The sequence below is a fragment of the Eurypyga helias genome, unplaced genomic scaffold (assembly GCF_000690775.1).
Source record: "Eurypyga helias isolate BGI_N326 unplaced genomic scaffold, ASM69077v1 scaffold18433, whole genome shotgun sequence".
Lineage (NCBI taxonomy): Eukaryota > Metazoa > Chordata > Aves > Eurypygiformes > Eurypygidae > Eurypyga > Eurypyga helias.
Genome location: NW_010242222.1, coordinates 37,792 through 52,703, shown reverse-complemented (window position 1 = coordinate 52,703; position 14,912 = coordinate 37,792). Strand labels below are relative to the sequence as shown.

General features: G+C 45.3%; 1 protein-coding gene across 1 annotated transcript in view; it reads right to left on the bottom strand.

Moving 5' to 3' along the window:
* Positions 1–14,912, bottom strand: part of UBE2F (ubiquitin-conjugating enzyme E2F (putative)) — a 67,347-nt gene that overhangs the window by 16,937 nt on the left and 35,498 nt on the right. Inside the window, exons 7-8 of the mRNA XM_010149025.1 lie at positions 2,925–2,957; positions 542–604 (exon numbers count right to left, since the gene is read on the bottom strand). Of these exons, the coding sequence (XP_010147327.1) occupies positions 542–604; positions 2,925–2,957 (96 nt within the window). The remainder of the gene's footprint in view (positions 1–541; positions 605–2,924; positions 2,958–14,912) is intronic.

Genomic DNA, 14,912 nt, shown 5'->3' with positions numbered 1-14,912 from the left:
CTTTGCCTGGTCCATAATACACCCAGAATGAACAGGATGAGTAAAAAGGAAATGAAGTTTCCACTCCTGTCTTCCAAACATGCCCAGATTTCTCCTGGCTTCATAGAAGCACGGAAGATGTACGAGTTGTGAAGCAAAAAGTTGCATTTTAGAAGAGGCAGAGAAGGATGAGACCTTTATGAAGGCCATCTAGGGTAAAGGCTACTCATGCAACTCCGCCACACCAATTTGCTATCGTTTGCTGCACAGAAGCTGTACAACTTCAGGGAAAAATCTCAGAAACGAGAAGGAAAAGATCATCTGTTTTGGGAATATGACCACATCCTTGTCAACAGTTCTAGCATAGGGTGAATAACACTGCTGCGTCGGGTTTATTTTCCCAGATGAAGCGCATTTTCTTTGAATAACTGGTTGCTGATACGAGTCACTCCACAGCCTGAAGTACCGACTCGTATGCTTTAAAAGGACTGACTGGGAATCGCCGAGTACAGTGTGTGTATTTGTTTAGGAACAACATGCTTTAAATAAAACTCTGACTCACCTTGTCACGCAAATGATGCTCTGCAGCCTCAATATTCAAAGGATCGTCAAAATTCAAAAGATCCTGAAAAAGAAACAGAGAACGTTATAGGGTTCCCACTCACCGCACCATACAAGGCATCCAAAGCCCTAATTAACAAGATAATGAAGCAAAGCCAACAAGCCCAGTGAGTGTAGTGCCATTTTCTCACTACCCCGACCGGTATCCCTGCTGGAGTTGGATGATTACAAACCAAATCACAATTAATGACAACAGCAGCAAGGCATTCCACCCCAACCGGTGGCACGTCACACACAGCCCCGTGACACTTCTCTCTGGCAGGGATGCATTTCTATTTGAAAACTGAGACAGTTATAAATCAAAGGTTGAAGGAACATTTAAAGTTTCTGAAATTCCCATTGATTTTTGTTCAAGGGTAAAGTAAACCCTTAAAAAACTCCTGCAAACAGCCTGGTGATAAAGCAGGAGGAGCTTCCATCACACCATCTCCCTAGCCAAGTGACTGAATTCCCTCTGTGAAGAAACTATATCATCTTTCCTGTCTGTCAGGCTCCAGGTTTAGTGCAATGGGAAGAACACAGCCGAGAGGAAAGGAAGACCCCCAAGAGGAAGGACATGTGGAGCCAGGGAACAGAAATAATCAAAGTAAACCTCAGGTTTGGCAATTTAATCTCAATAAATATTAAATTCAAGAGGAGAAAGGGTCTAGGGTTAAAACTAAAGGAAACCAAGATGGTGATAAAAGAGGAATTATCATAAAAAATAACACTGAAACATAAACCACCCTCTTCTGCCTGCAGCCCAGATCACTTTCCCCAGTTCAGGCTTAGCCTGTGACAGCAGTGACAGACCATTGTTTCACAAGCACGAAAGGCTCGTGCTACTCTCCCACTTGTTTTCAAGCAGCAAACCCCCCATTTCATTCAAACCAGGACACCGATCCACCTCATTTTCACTCACTTTCTTCAAGAAAACCCCAAAAGAATCAGCAACGCCAGTACAATCCAGTGCCAGCTTTTCAAAGCCTGGTTATCTACCAGAAGCTGGGTGTGAAGGAAATCCAAGAGGCAAGCTGGGCAGCACAGCTCTTACCATGACAAATCCCTGCGGTCTCCGATGCATGACCATCGCGCTTTGCAGCCGTCTGCCCAACAGATTATTTTTACGTGCAGTTCTGGCTCCGAAGGCCAGAACTTTGCACCTCCCGTGGATTTTGCTTTCTCCCAGTTACTTAGCATGCAGTGGGAGACTAACCAGGAAATGCAATTACTCTTTGTTGAAAAGGCAAGTGCTCTCCAACCTTCTAAATCAATTTACCAAAGAAGTTGAAACAAATCAAGCCTTTGGATGCCAGGAAAGCGGAGGAGATTGTAGCCAGCCCTTGGCCTGGTCTCTGCCAGATGTTTCAGAAACGTCCCATAATCCTGGTGCCAGTACTGGGAACAGTCCCTTCTCCGCCCCTCCTTCCGCAGGTAGTGGTGGAAGGAATCCCTCTCTCCAAAAGCAGGCTGGGGCTAGAGAAGCGCACAGCGATGCTCCTTACCCAAAGCTTCTCACAGCCTCCTCTGTACACCCCGGAGAGGCTGGGGTAGTTCTCTCCAGAGTCAATGGCCAATGTGGCAACCAAGTTAGTGCCTTTCTTTGCTTTCTCCTGACCTTCCTACCCAGCAGTAATGGCTGTGGAAGGGGTCCATAATCCTGGGCTCCCTAAAAAAAGGCAGCTTTTCACAGTAGAAATTTAGTCTCCCTCTGCTTTTAGAGCAAAAGAAGCTGTTGCATCCTGCTTGCCTCTTGCAGCTTCCTGCTCTCTCCTCCATTTTCAAGTTGTTCCCATAATTACAAGGCACAGGTTTCTTGCTCCTGTCAATCTAAGGAAAAGGGGGAAAATGGGATCCCTGAAAAAGATCATATAGTTTCTGCAACAAGCCAGGGTTTGTGCAAATTCTGTGGGAATATAAGTGTACAAAACAGGAATGAGACTGCAGGGCAGTCATGAATTCCTAACTATCATTTTTAAAAACATAACACCAACACAATTCCTTCTCAGAGCAATATGAATCTCAATTTCCTGCAAACCAGGGGAAGGAATTTCATACTGTGTGAAAGATCCTAAGTAACGTGTTACCAAAATATCCCATAATGGATGTTTTGAAACCGAAAGTAAAAGCGATGTATGAAAAAGCTGGCATTTCAGACCGTCGGTATGAGACTGGCAGCAATACAGACAGAACCACAAACCGATTTTGTACTTGTACAACACCCACTGAAGCCAATGGAAATAATGACCTGAAGTTTAAGAGGCAACAGGTTCACAACAGGTGATGCTGAAACCAAATTAGGCAGGTAAAAGGAAAATGGATATGCAAAATATTTGTTTACTTACAGTGAATAAAGAGTTTAACCCCCAGACAACATCCTGCAAAGGAAAAGCACAGTCAGTTAGGCATGCACTTCAGCTGCTTCAAACACATTCACATGCTTGATTTTTCTATTAAGCCCTAAAATTACTGGAAACCGCTTCCAGATTAAGGGTGACGTTTTAGCAATTTGAATCAAAAAACTGAAAAACCTTTCCCCATTTCATGGATGCTTGGTATTCAGAAGTCACCAAAAAACAAATACTGCATATTCAAACACAAGTTCAGATCTTTCTGTGTGTACAGAAGCCTTATTCCTGTTGATTTGCTGCTCAAGGAGAGGAACCATACCTTAGCATACACCAACTGACTGTACTGCTGACTTCAAAGGGTGGGTATAAAACTTAACGCAGCAATCCATTCTTAAAATTAAAAAATTGAAATGGTGTCAGACAAATATTTGAAACTGTCAAAATATGAGAGAAATGAGATTTAGGGGTAGTATGAGTACAGAGAAACACCATTATTATATAAGCATATGTCTCAAATCATTTTACTGCCTCTAAGTATCTATTTAAACACAGCAGAATAGAGAGGGTTTGCAACTCCTGCAAAGAGGAACCTTCCGGGGAATCTGCCTCCAAATAGTGTCATCAAACACAGCTTCATTTGGGGTGAGCTTCTCCAAAAGCGTTCCACTAGCATCGATTTAAAAGTCCACATCCTCAGTTACAACCTTCGGAGAAGAAGGAAACGCACAAGATCCAAGTACTACAGAAAGAGACTTAAAGGCATCACCCACCACCAACTCCGAGGCTACGCTTTTCTACCTACAGACCGTTTTCTTAGTTGCAGCACAACCAAGCCAGCCTACTGCAAACCCCACTGAAGTCTGGGCACTGGAGCTGGCACCTTCCAGACAGTTAGGTAACGTCAGCATTGCACCTCCTGCCTTTCCAGCCCGCTCGCGCTGCCTACCCACGAAAAGCACACTGCCTTGTTTCCAGTGGTGGGACAAACACCTCACATTGATTTTTTCATGCCTAAATTGTACCTTTCACAATAAAGATAAAGCCTCGAAGTTAAAAATTCCTACCCATGGCAAAAAACTTCAATAAACGAGCATGTTTCAGTTTGTTTCCTGTTCCAGGGCCTCTGCTGAGTGGTGGACCACAGATATTCATATCCCTTACAAACGCTATCCAATTATGCCCTAATGAAAAAGACACAATGTCAGCGTTATCCGGACAACGGCCTCTCACGATCCAATTTTCCTTTGATCTTGCACAACCAACCCACTCAGTTTATCTGCTTTTAATAAGGTGAAGGCGCCCAGCAAAGCTGATATTGTCAGACACGGTATCAGCATCTTCTCCTAACGGAGCTTCTGCAATGATCCGGAGCGGCCAAGGCAGCAACTGTCTCAAACGTACTCATCGTCTTCAGCGGCAGCTCAGACACAAAGTGCAAAAAGGGACGCGCGCAAGACACCGAAGGATTACAGTTATCCATACATTTTAATGGTATAGTGCCGAGCGGTTATCCCCGCTCCCAAACAACCATACTACCAGTTCCTTACGGGAAAACAGACTATTTAAATTATGGACGAAAGGAATCGTTTTACCCTTCGTTTAAGCTCTGTGCTTGTTCAGCTGCAACTGTCGCAGCAACTGGGCACAGCCGAGGTTGGCAAAACGTGGTATTAAGGAAACCTGTGCTAAGCAATCCCTGGGATAAACTGTGTGTACAGAGCGATGGCGACACAGAAAAATACAAGCCAAATTCACAGATTAAAGGAAGATTCCAGTGGTGTGCAGAACCTGGAGAGTAGAACAGGCATGAAAGCCTTGGCTTCCACTTGCACTTGGGCATGAGAGGGTCCACAGCAGAGCACAGCATCACTGCTCCCGGGCGACCCTCGGGGCGTTGCCCCCAGCATGGATGCAGCCCCGGCACTGACTGATGCCAGGTGTGTAGCCAGGGACGGCCGAGCTTGCCTCTGCTTCCAGCCAGACCCTGCCCCAGCAGATGCTCTGACCCTGAAGGTCAGGAGCCCCTTCCACTGCTGTCCTCAAAGGCTGTATGGCCCTTCAGGGAGGCAGAGTAAATGTCTTGGGGGTGTTAAGAATTTCATGCATCCATTTTTAACCCGCTGCATGTTTTCCGCAACCTTTGATAATGGGGCCTTTACTAAAGCACAGTAATCTGCTTTCTTCTGCTTGAAGAAGTGGGAATAAATTGCCTCCCCACCAGGACCCTTGCAGATGGCCTCTCCAGACCAAACACCTTCTGCTCCGACACAAGGAGCGCGGAACCATACCTTACGTGAGTCAGTGTTGCAACTCAAAACAGCAATGTAAATTAGATCACATCCTTTTCCCATTCCGTAAGCACCCACTTTCAAAGTTTACCTAAATTGCGCCCAAATTCTCCTTTGCTGAACCCTAAGCTTTAAGACTTTGGGACACTTGACTCATTCGGGCTGGCTTTGCACAAAGAAAACCAACAAAAAAAACCAGCAAAAACCTCGGCAAGGCTGTGAGTTTTCAGAGTGTTGTACATTTTCACAGCCGTTCTAGACACCAAAAAGCGTGAAAGGATTATTACTAACGTGTGAAATCCTCAATATCCCTTCTGATGTTTCCACCTATTCAAGTTTTATGATGTGCTGGATTCATTTTATACCCTTGCATGGCTCCATGAACAATAATGCTGAATTACTACCAGAGGGCAACACTCTTTGTAACGAGTTTGTGGCTAACCTGGACTTAAATCTAGGATATTGAGAAAGGGAAGTGGGATGGAACAGATGAGCAAAGAGTGAAGCGTTTCATACAGGGAAAACTTGACACTGTTGCATTGCAAAAATAATCCCTTTGCAGTACCGACTGGAGCAGAGCTGCTTACGGCACGCAGATAAGCACTCGCCGGAACGCTTGCTTCAACTTTTTCTGACAAACGAGAAGGATTTGCAAGCCACCGAAGATCCTGTCAGATTTAACAGCTCAGAAACTTCTGTTTTCTTCTAATGCAATAAAGCAGCAGCCTTGGCTTTGAACGCTTCTGGCTTAAAACCTCTGAAACCAGAAAGTTAACCCTATATACAAGAATTCTTAAGGTCATCTTTGCGCGTAGGAGCAGGGCAGATGTCACTGTAAAATGTTAATAACACACACCTTCACGCGGCTCCACTTGAAGGAGAGTCTGCTTGCAAAAGGAGTGTCAGACCCAGGGATCCGCCTGCTCACAGGGCGAATACCCGGCACAGCTGTTTCCTTTACAATGCTTCTTTTGGTCTGCTTTCCTCTACGCCTAACACCCAACTTACAGGGCACAAGTACACCCACTGTTAAGGGGTAACCTCACAGCAGACCTGAGGACCTCCCGTTCTTTTTGTATCGAAACGGCATGGTCTGCTCAGGATGGACCCTGCAGAATTCCCCAAACTGCTTTCCCTGGTTTCTGCTCCAGCTGTGGCCAGGCAGGCCCCATCCCCATCCCCCTGGTCTCCCGGGGACTTTGCCCATCACCTTCACAAGCCAACTGCAGGTCTCAGGTAAGCAAGTGATTTTAATTCCCCTCTACTGTGTTAGTTGGGAAGATTCAAGTATCACACTTGACCTAATGAGCAGTACCTCGTTAAATTCAGGAGGAAATAATGAAGGAAACACACTCTGCTCCTTGGCACTGCCATTACTTTGAGTTCAAGCATGGGGAAGTCAACACAAGCAAGTCAGATCAACAACCCTTTATAGTCACCCCTTCTCATTCTTGAGTATTTCTGTGTTGCATTTGAGTGCAAAGTTCCATTAAACCCCCACCCACAGATTTATTTACGGCATGCCAAATGGGGAAAACAAAATCTGCTACTGCAGCCGTGTTTCAGGTTCAAGAGCAAGGAATCAAAATCCTCAACACAGCTTTTGAAATAGCCTCTCCTGAGGCTGGAGAGTCTCAAAGCACTGCATTTGTGGGAGGTCCTAATTCAGTCACCCAATCTCCCCGAGTGGCAGCTCTCACAGCCGTTTCACAAAAGCCCATGCCACTGAACCCACGTACCGGACAAGCGTTGAGCGGCGCCTGCCGATTTTTGGAAATACAGCCACACCGCACTCTTTTGAAGAGAGAGTAAACACGCGAATTGTAAATTAAGAACTGCCTTTAACGGGCAAAGTATATTTAATGAATTAACGTAAGCGGAGAACAAGCCAGACAAAAGCAGCTAATGAACTTCCAATCAAAGAAATTTCTTTAGAGATCCGAGGAGTGTTTCTGATCTAACAGACCGATCAAATTAAAGCTCGTTGCTAAACCATTTTTTATATATAAACAATTTAACCCGTTCAGATCAATGAAAGGCACGACAATCATTTATGCAAGCAGATGTCGTAGGCAAATGCTTTTTACAAACTGAAGCAGTAGCTCCAATAAAAGTGCCAAACTTCGTACATCATGGTTTGGAAAAGGGCTTGAAATTACACCCAAAAACTCAGCATGCTGAAAGCCACTGCACGGCTGTCTCCCGGGACAGCTCTCTGCTGCCCTGTCTGCCTACCCACCAGCTCAAGATGGTTCTCCACTTCCATTCGTCTCCTTCCATCGTCTCTTACAAACAAGCCAGCTCCTTTCTCTCTTTGCCGCAGCCTGGAAAACCAAGCATCCTTCATCCCACCCAGCCCCACCTTCCCAGGCTCTGCTGGACCTCTCTTTCTGCCCGCTCATCACGCTTCCACAAACATTTCTGATCTCTCCCCATGGACTACTGCAACCACTACAACGTAAGTGACTGCACAAAACTTACCACCGCTCCAAGGGGTTAAAAAAAAGTACTTTTTCATACCAGGAATATTTTTTACCAGAGATGGTAGGCACTTAGTAGTTTATAAAAAACCTTCCCTCCTAAACAGTCTTCTCCCAAATAAAATGTTCTCTTGTACATTTCCTCTCCCTGTCCTGCTCCCCTCTAATCTTGCCAAATTCCAGGTAAAGCACCATTTCCCCCTGGAATAACATGATGAAGAGAATCTCCGATTTATTTCATCAGCCACAAAGGCCATCTCAATTTTCATGTGCCTGCAATCCCAGCTCCCACCCAAACACAACAAGGGGAGCTTACTTCGAGAGCTTTGGGTAATTTAAATGGCATGAACTGCTCCAGTTAGCAAACACAAAACAAGGAGGAAGGCTAGAAAACGATTTCTTCTGTGCCCAAATATACTAGAGGGACAGAAACAGGAACAATTATAGTCTGTTCTTTTCCCAGACCAAGACAGTCGTGAATTGCCAAGTATGCAGGAGCACTCCTCTAAAATCCCTTACTTCTGTTGCTGACTCCTTGACATTTGTCCCCAGGGTTACTTCAGAGCAAGCAGATAATCTTTTATAAATTCTTCCCAGGGGGATTCTGTGATAGCTTCTTAATGAACTATACTACAGCGACTACGAACACTAAAGCAATAGCCCTCCGGAGACCAGTCTACTCAACTGACTGAAGCTGACACAAATTGCATATTCAGAAATCAGCAATTTGGGGAAAACAAGCATTGTTTAATTAGACTTACTACTGTACTGCATCGTTTCACTGAATCACTCACCCCAGTAATAACAGCTTCTGTGTTTAAAACAAAGATTTAGATTTGCCAGAAGCCGCTGAAGAGAGAAAAGGAGAATTTTTTGCAAATCTTCTATGAAGCAAAGGTTTGTATAAGATACTGGTTTGTGTTAAGTATTTTCATGGGTCTAGGCATGTATCGGGGGAAGGGGTGGCGGGAATCACTCCTTCCAAAACAGATAAAACTGATCAAAACAGAACACAATGTACCCCCGCAGAAAAACTTCCTGAAGCTTATTTTAAGAAAAATAGAATGATGTCAGGTCTACAGAGAAGATTGTGTTCAATGGCTCGTGACTCCTCTTTACCAAAAACTGGGTCTGAATTTTTTTTGTCTGCTGCTTATTCAGTTTTTAGAGGTGGAGAAGAAAAGGCAAAGAAACAGAAGCAGTAACCATAGATATTTTAAGCACTTGAGAGAGCAAAGGTACTGAAGAAACATACATCTTTTGCATTGCACTTTTTCCCTTCACAGAGGGAGACTTGAAAGGTACCTTGTAGCCAAGCTGTCCCTTTTCCAACAGCTACAAACACCTACCTAACTCATGATCAAGAAGGACGTTCAGAAACCCCTTGGACTGTGACAGCCCGACCTCCCTCGCTGGGTTTTCACTGAGCACAAAGAGGCTCTCCCCGGTGCCAGTCAGGGCTGCCAACGCCCCAGGGCCAGGCACTCGCACAGCGAGGGGGACACCGATGTGCGGGTCGGTGTTCGGTTCAGAGCAGCAGTGCCATCCCAAAGCAGAACCTGCCCCTGTCCCTACTGTCCGCAGGGCCGGAGCGGTTGTGGTGTGTGTGAAACACGCTCCTGGGTGAAGTCATGCCAGGCGCCCTGCTGCGGACACGCACTCGCCGGGCTCCAGCACCACGCAGGGACGTAAAGATGAGGACCAAAGTAGGCCCCACCTTCCAAACCACACCAAAAAGGTGGCTCTGAAGGACTGGGAGCTCCTACAACACCCTGAAGCTTCATAGAAGCTTCTTACATTATGGAAAGAGACAGGCACGCCCCACCTTCCAAACCACACCAAAAAGGTGGCTCTGAAGGACTGGGAGCTCCTACAACACCCTGAAGTGCCTCCTACATTATGGAAAGAGACGGGCACGCCCTTTCGTGTTTGATGATAACCACAGCGGTCAAACAGTTCTGATGCTTTTGTCCTTCCTCATCTACCTCTTTACAGGTTCAAAACCTCTCACTTCTGCACCTGCCTCTACCTTCTGCTGTCACTCCCTAAATTAGTGTTGTTTCTCTTTTATCCCCTCATGTTTCTCTGCTTCCCTAGAGCTGTCCTCTGCAATGGTGATATCCCCTTCAGTATCCCAGAAAATACAAGGTGTGCAGCTTAGGCCCTGAGGAAGGGACACTGTAAACACGTGTTCCAAGAGGGTCAACAGCTTCTTGAGCACCAGGATCCAGTGGCAGTATCAGGCAGTGATTGATCTTGTCATTGCAAAGAAGGATCAGGAGAGTCAGAGGACATCATCACAGCAGAACAAAAGAGGAAGCCCCTGCTCTCAAGCCTCAGGGCAGCTGTGGGTTGGGGAGGGTTTGATACAAACCACCTCATTACAGAGCATCCGAAGCAGATCTTTAGTTAAAAGCACATGAAAAAGCTTCTTGCTTATTAATTATCCATGCCCTAGGATCATTACACAGGAGAATATGGAGGATACCTTAAGCACACTCCTCCTATCCTGCAGAAAATGCCTTCAAGGACACACTCAGACACCCTGTCAGCCTGCTCCTCATTCCCAGCTAGCATCAGCAGCACCCTTGCACCTCCCCCATTTCTGACTGCATTGGCATATTGCCTCTCTATATGTGCCTACAGGGTGGCCAGGGAGTAAGGCTTTCAGTAGAACTAAGTTAGAAATATTACACATTTGTGTGTGTGTGTATATATATATATGTATATTTGAAAGAGAGAAAAGTCCTCTCTTTGGCAGCAGCATTTCGGGCAGCAGCACCGTGCGCCCGTTCCTGCTGCACCGGCAAGAACGGAGTGTAGCTCTGAAGGAGGCCACGTTATTTGTGACACGAATCAGCCTGCAGCAGATCAGCACCCATACCTTCAGGGACATGCAGTGGCCAACCAGCTTGCTTCTCTCTCATTCACAGCTTCCTTTGATCAAGCCCCGCAGTGCTCACCTCACACCCTTTCAGTAAATAAAGTCCTTCAGGGAAAAAAGGGTAAGACTAAACACTGCACTGACCTCTTTTTGCTAAACGGCAAATGTAGCTCCTGAACTGTTGTGGTAGCCTTCCCATAAAGCCATCTGCTTGCAAGCATATGTTCTAAAGAGTAAAGCTGCTGGCAGCAGGAGACATTGTGCTACGTGGTGCTAGGAGCCTCCCTGAGATAAGACACAGAGCTGGGCCTCTAAGTGCTTTCTGCAAAGAGGATGAGTGGGGTGTGAGCCCAGAGGCAGTACTGAGAGGTGAGCAGGCACAGTCCTCCCTCTGAGCAGTGGTTCAGTCAAGTCACTCACAAAACCTACAGCCAGCCAACTGCTGGCAGCAGGAGACATTGTGCTACGTGGTGCTAGGAGCCTCCCTGAGATAAGACACAGAGCTGGGCCTCTAAGTGCTTTCTGCAAAGAGGATGAGTGGGGTGTGAGCCCAGAGGCAGTACTGAGAGGTGAGCAGGCACAGTCCTCCCTCTGAGCAGTGGTTCAGTCAAGTCACTCACAAAACCTACAGCCAGCCAAGCACAGCTGAGGACTCCCAGAACATTCTACATGTCTTGCTCCCGAGACAAAAGAAAGCCCTGATTCCTGGCTGTCAGCTCGGTCAGGGTGTCCTTCTGGAATAGCTGCTACAGGCACAGAATGAAATTCTCCCCTCTCCTTCCCTCCCACTGTGCCAAACGCTGCTCTGGGTGGGGAGCAGACTCAGGGGACAGGCACCACCCTGCCTCTGGAAATAGCAGAAGGAATAAGGTGGTGTTGTAAGTGTGCCACAGTGCAGGAGGCACAGACACACTGGCTGCAACAACATCCACCTGAAAACCCCTGTAATAGAGAAGAGAGGTGAAAGCAGATCACCTAAAAAACCCAAACAAACCCAAACCAAAGGTATTCTTCTGCTTAATGCAGTATTTGAAACCCACATGCAGTGAGCAACTGTAACCACACACGGCACAATTTGCTTCTCCCAGTGCTCAGGCTCCGAGGAGGATGCAGACCCCTGGACAGAGTCCATCTCCCCCTCGAGAGCACACATACCAGTTCTCATGTGCTCCGTTTCGTAACCTTGGTCACTGTGACCAAGATGACCCCAGGAGATGAAGGTGAAATTCACACAAGAGCAAAAATCTCCTTGCTAAGCTATGCTTGACTTCCCAGTAACTCCTCCTCCTGCACATTAAGAGGGGGCATTTGTGTTTGTCACCACTGCCATGAAGCCTTGAGCTGTCTTCTTTGGATGCCTTTATCCTCCGTACTGCACCATTACGGGGGACAAACACGTTCCATCCAGGCAGGCAGCTCTTACAGGCCCCTGCTTTGACATTTCCATGTGCAGTAGGAAGACCCATCCCAAAATAGGATTTGAATAAATCAATAGCCAAACAACATTACCACAATGCTGGCTGAGAAAAATGGTATCAGCAGTAAGAATTAATGAGAACACCACAGAACGTAAAGGTTTTTTCTTTTTTCCCTTCATCCTGGAGACAGTGACAGTTAGTGTCTGTTTAAAATACTCCTCACCACTAATTATATATAATTTTGATGGCAGACCACCTGTCTTCATTAAGATGATGAATTAAAATTTTGTGCTTATATTGAAGCTTTTTAAAAACTACTCAGGATTGTGCTTAAAGGCAGAGGTAACTGGAAAAATTAAGTCAAGACCCTCTGATTTATTTATCCAAGAGATTACAGTTTGACATTTGCGTGATTTCCAAGAAAGTAATTTTACTGCCTGAAGACAACAGCAGAACCAACACAACAAATAGGGTGCATTTTCCCATTTAGTAATTAAATAAGCAAGCCTTTTATGGATAAAATGCAAACAGTAGTAATTTATTGTAAACGAATCTTAATTCCTTTCAGATTAGATTATCTAATAACAGAGATATTTCTTAACCTAGTATCTGAAGTTATGGGAAAGGAATTAATAAAAAGAGATACTGTTTTCCTGTAGGTGGGTATAAAATCTATGTGTATATCTACAGCTTAAGACTATCTTGATGTTTTCTAGCCCTGCTCCTGTCTCTCCTGACAGCAATAACATGAAAATGACAGAAAAACAGCTCTTTAGAAGTATCTCAGTGAAGATTTGAAATGCACGTACAACGCGAAAATCCTACAGAACAGTTCTCCAGTTACCTGAAACCAACTGTAGCTCCATCAGAACCAGGTTACAAAAAAGGACCAAATGTTCTTCATGAGCATTCATCACATGTTTTAAAACACGGGGTTAACCTCGCCACGCTCAGCCCTCCGGAGTCGGTCAGCACCGCTGCACAAGTGTGCTTTGACTGTTTTTATGGTTCATAAATCAGTCGCTGACCAATTTCCAGTTGTAGTTTGTCAGAGTTAATTGCAGAAGGAACAGCTTGACTTTTAGAACCAATTAGGCAATCACAATACCCAGATCCACTTCTTCCTTTATTTTTTAAAATCAATCACCCAAGATAATTCTATAGCAAAGTGAAAACAAGCATTTGAGGGAAAGCTGATGAATACTAGGGGGGCCTATCTTAACTAGGCCGATGATACTCACAGTGAATAAGGTACAAGGAAGTACACGTTGAGGACTAACAGGAGTTACTGAAGCACTTTTGAGTTGGAAATTGGAATTATTGAGAGGGAAGAAGCAGGGTATGAGAGCAACAAGAGCATTATTTCGTACTCTGTATTTAAAAGCTGGTATGGGCAGTGAAATTACAACCTGAGAACAGCATGGCATTAAAACCACCTATTTGCTTTCCACCTGGGAAACTTCCGTTTTGACCATCAGACCTAAAAGCAGGAGAAAAGTGAGTTCAAATAGTCCGAGCAGAGGCCCAAAATAACTGCAGCAGTCCTTCACGTTATGAATGCTCTGGTTTAAAGATGAAAGCAGCACACAGTAAAATGCTGCAGAACGTAACACGATGGAGAGTGAAAGGTAAGTAAGCTCCTGTTGCTAACTCATAACTAGTTTATGAGGAAGTGAAAGATTACACAAAGATCAGTTAGAAAGCATCGCACCAGTTTTTACACAATCCATAAGCAAACAGCTACCAGAAATTATCTAAGAATTTAGGATTTTGGACTGTTTCTACAGATAAACATTTACAATTGCATCAACAGTGATCTGAAAAAGCGTATCTTGACTGTTTTAAAACATTAATCTACTAATGCTCTATTTCAGGGTTCAAGCCCAACTTTCTTAATAACCAGATAAGAAAGTATCTAACACAGGAATTCAGAAATAGTACATCCTTCAGTGCTTTCACTAGTACACACTCAGTAACTTCAAGAGAATTCAATCATGGATGAGATGACACTGAGTGCAACAAAACACTAGAAAATAAAATTGAGTTAGCTTTTTCTCCCCCTTAAGAATTCTCTACATTGTTAAAACACATAGAATCATAGAATGGTTTGGGTTGGAAGGGACCTTAAAGACCATCCAGTTCCAACTCCCTGCCATGGGCAGGGACACCCTCCACTAGACCAGGTTGCTCAAAGCCTCATCCAGCCTGGCCTTGAACACTTCCAGGGATGGGGCCTCCACAGCTTCTCTGGGCAACCTGTCCCAGTGCCTCACCACCCTCTCTGGGAAGAACTTCTTCCTGATATCCAACCTGAATCTCCCCTCTTCCAGTTTAAACCCATTACCCCCTGTTCTGTCACCACAGGCCCTTGTAAAAAGTCCCTCCCAGCTTCCTTGTAGCCCCTTCAGGTACTGGAAGGTGCTATAAGGTCTCCCCGGAGCCTTCTCTTCTCCAGGCTGAAACCCCCCAACTCTCTCAACCTGTCTCCATAGCAGAGGGGCTCCAGCCCTCAGAGCATCTTCATTTCAATACCCACAGACAAAATTCCTAAGTTGGTTTTTTTTTTTTTTTCCCTGCTTGGCATTATTAATCTTTTTTCTTCTTTAACTTACTGAAGATATAAACACCCTGAAATTCTCCACAATATTCAGTAATTTGAGTCTCCTGCTTGTTGAGATTCCAGGATGTTTAATATATGAACTGCATGAAGTTCCAACATGGCCAAGTACAAGGTCCTGCACCTGGATCGGGGCAATCCCAAACACACATAACAAATACAAGCTGTGCAGAGAAGGGATAGAGAGCAGCCCTGAGGAGAAGGACTTGGGGGTACTGGGGGATGAAAAGCTGAACATGAGCCGGCCGTGTGCACTGTCAGCCCAGAAAGCCAACCGTATCCTGGGCTGTATCAG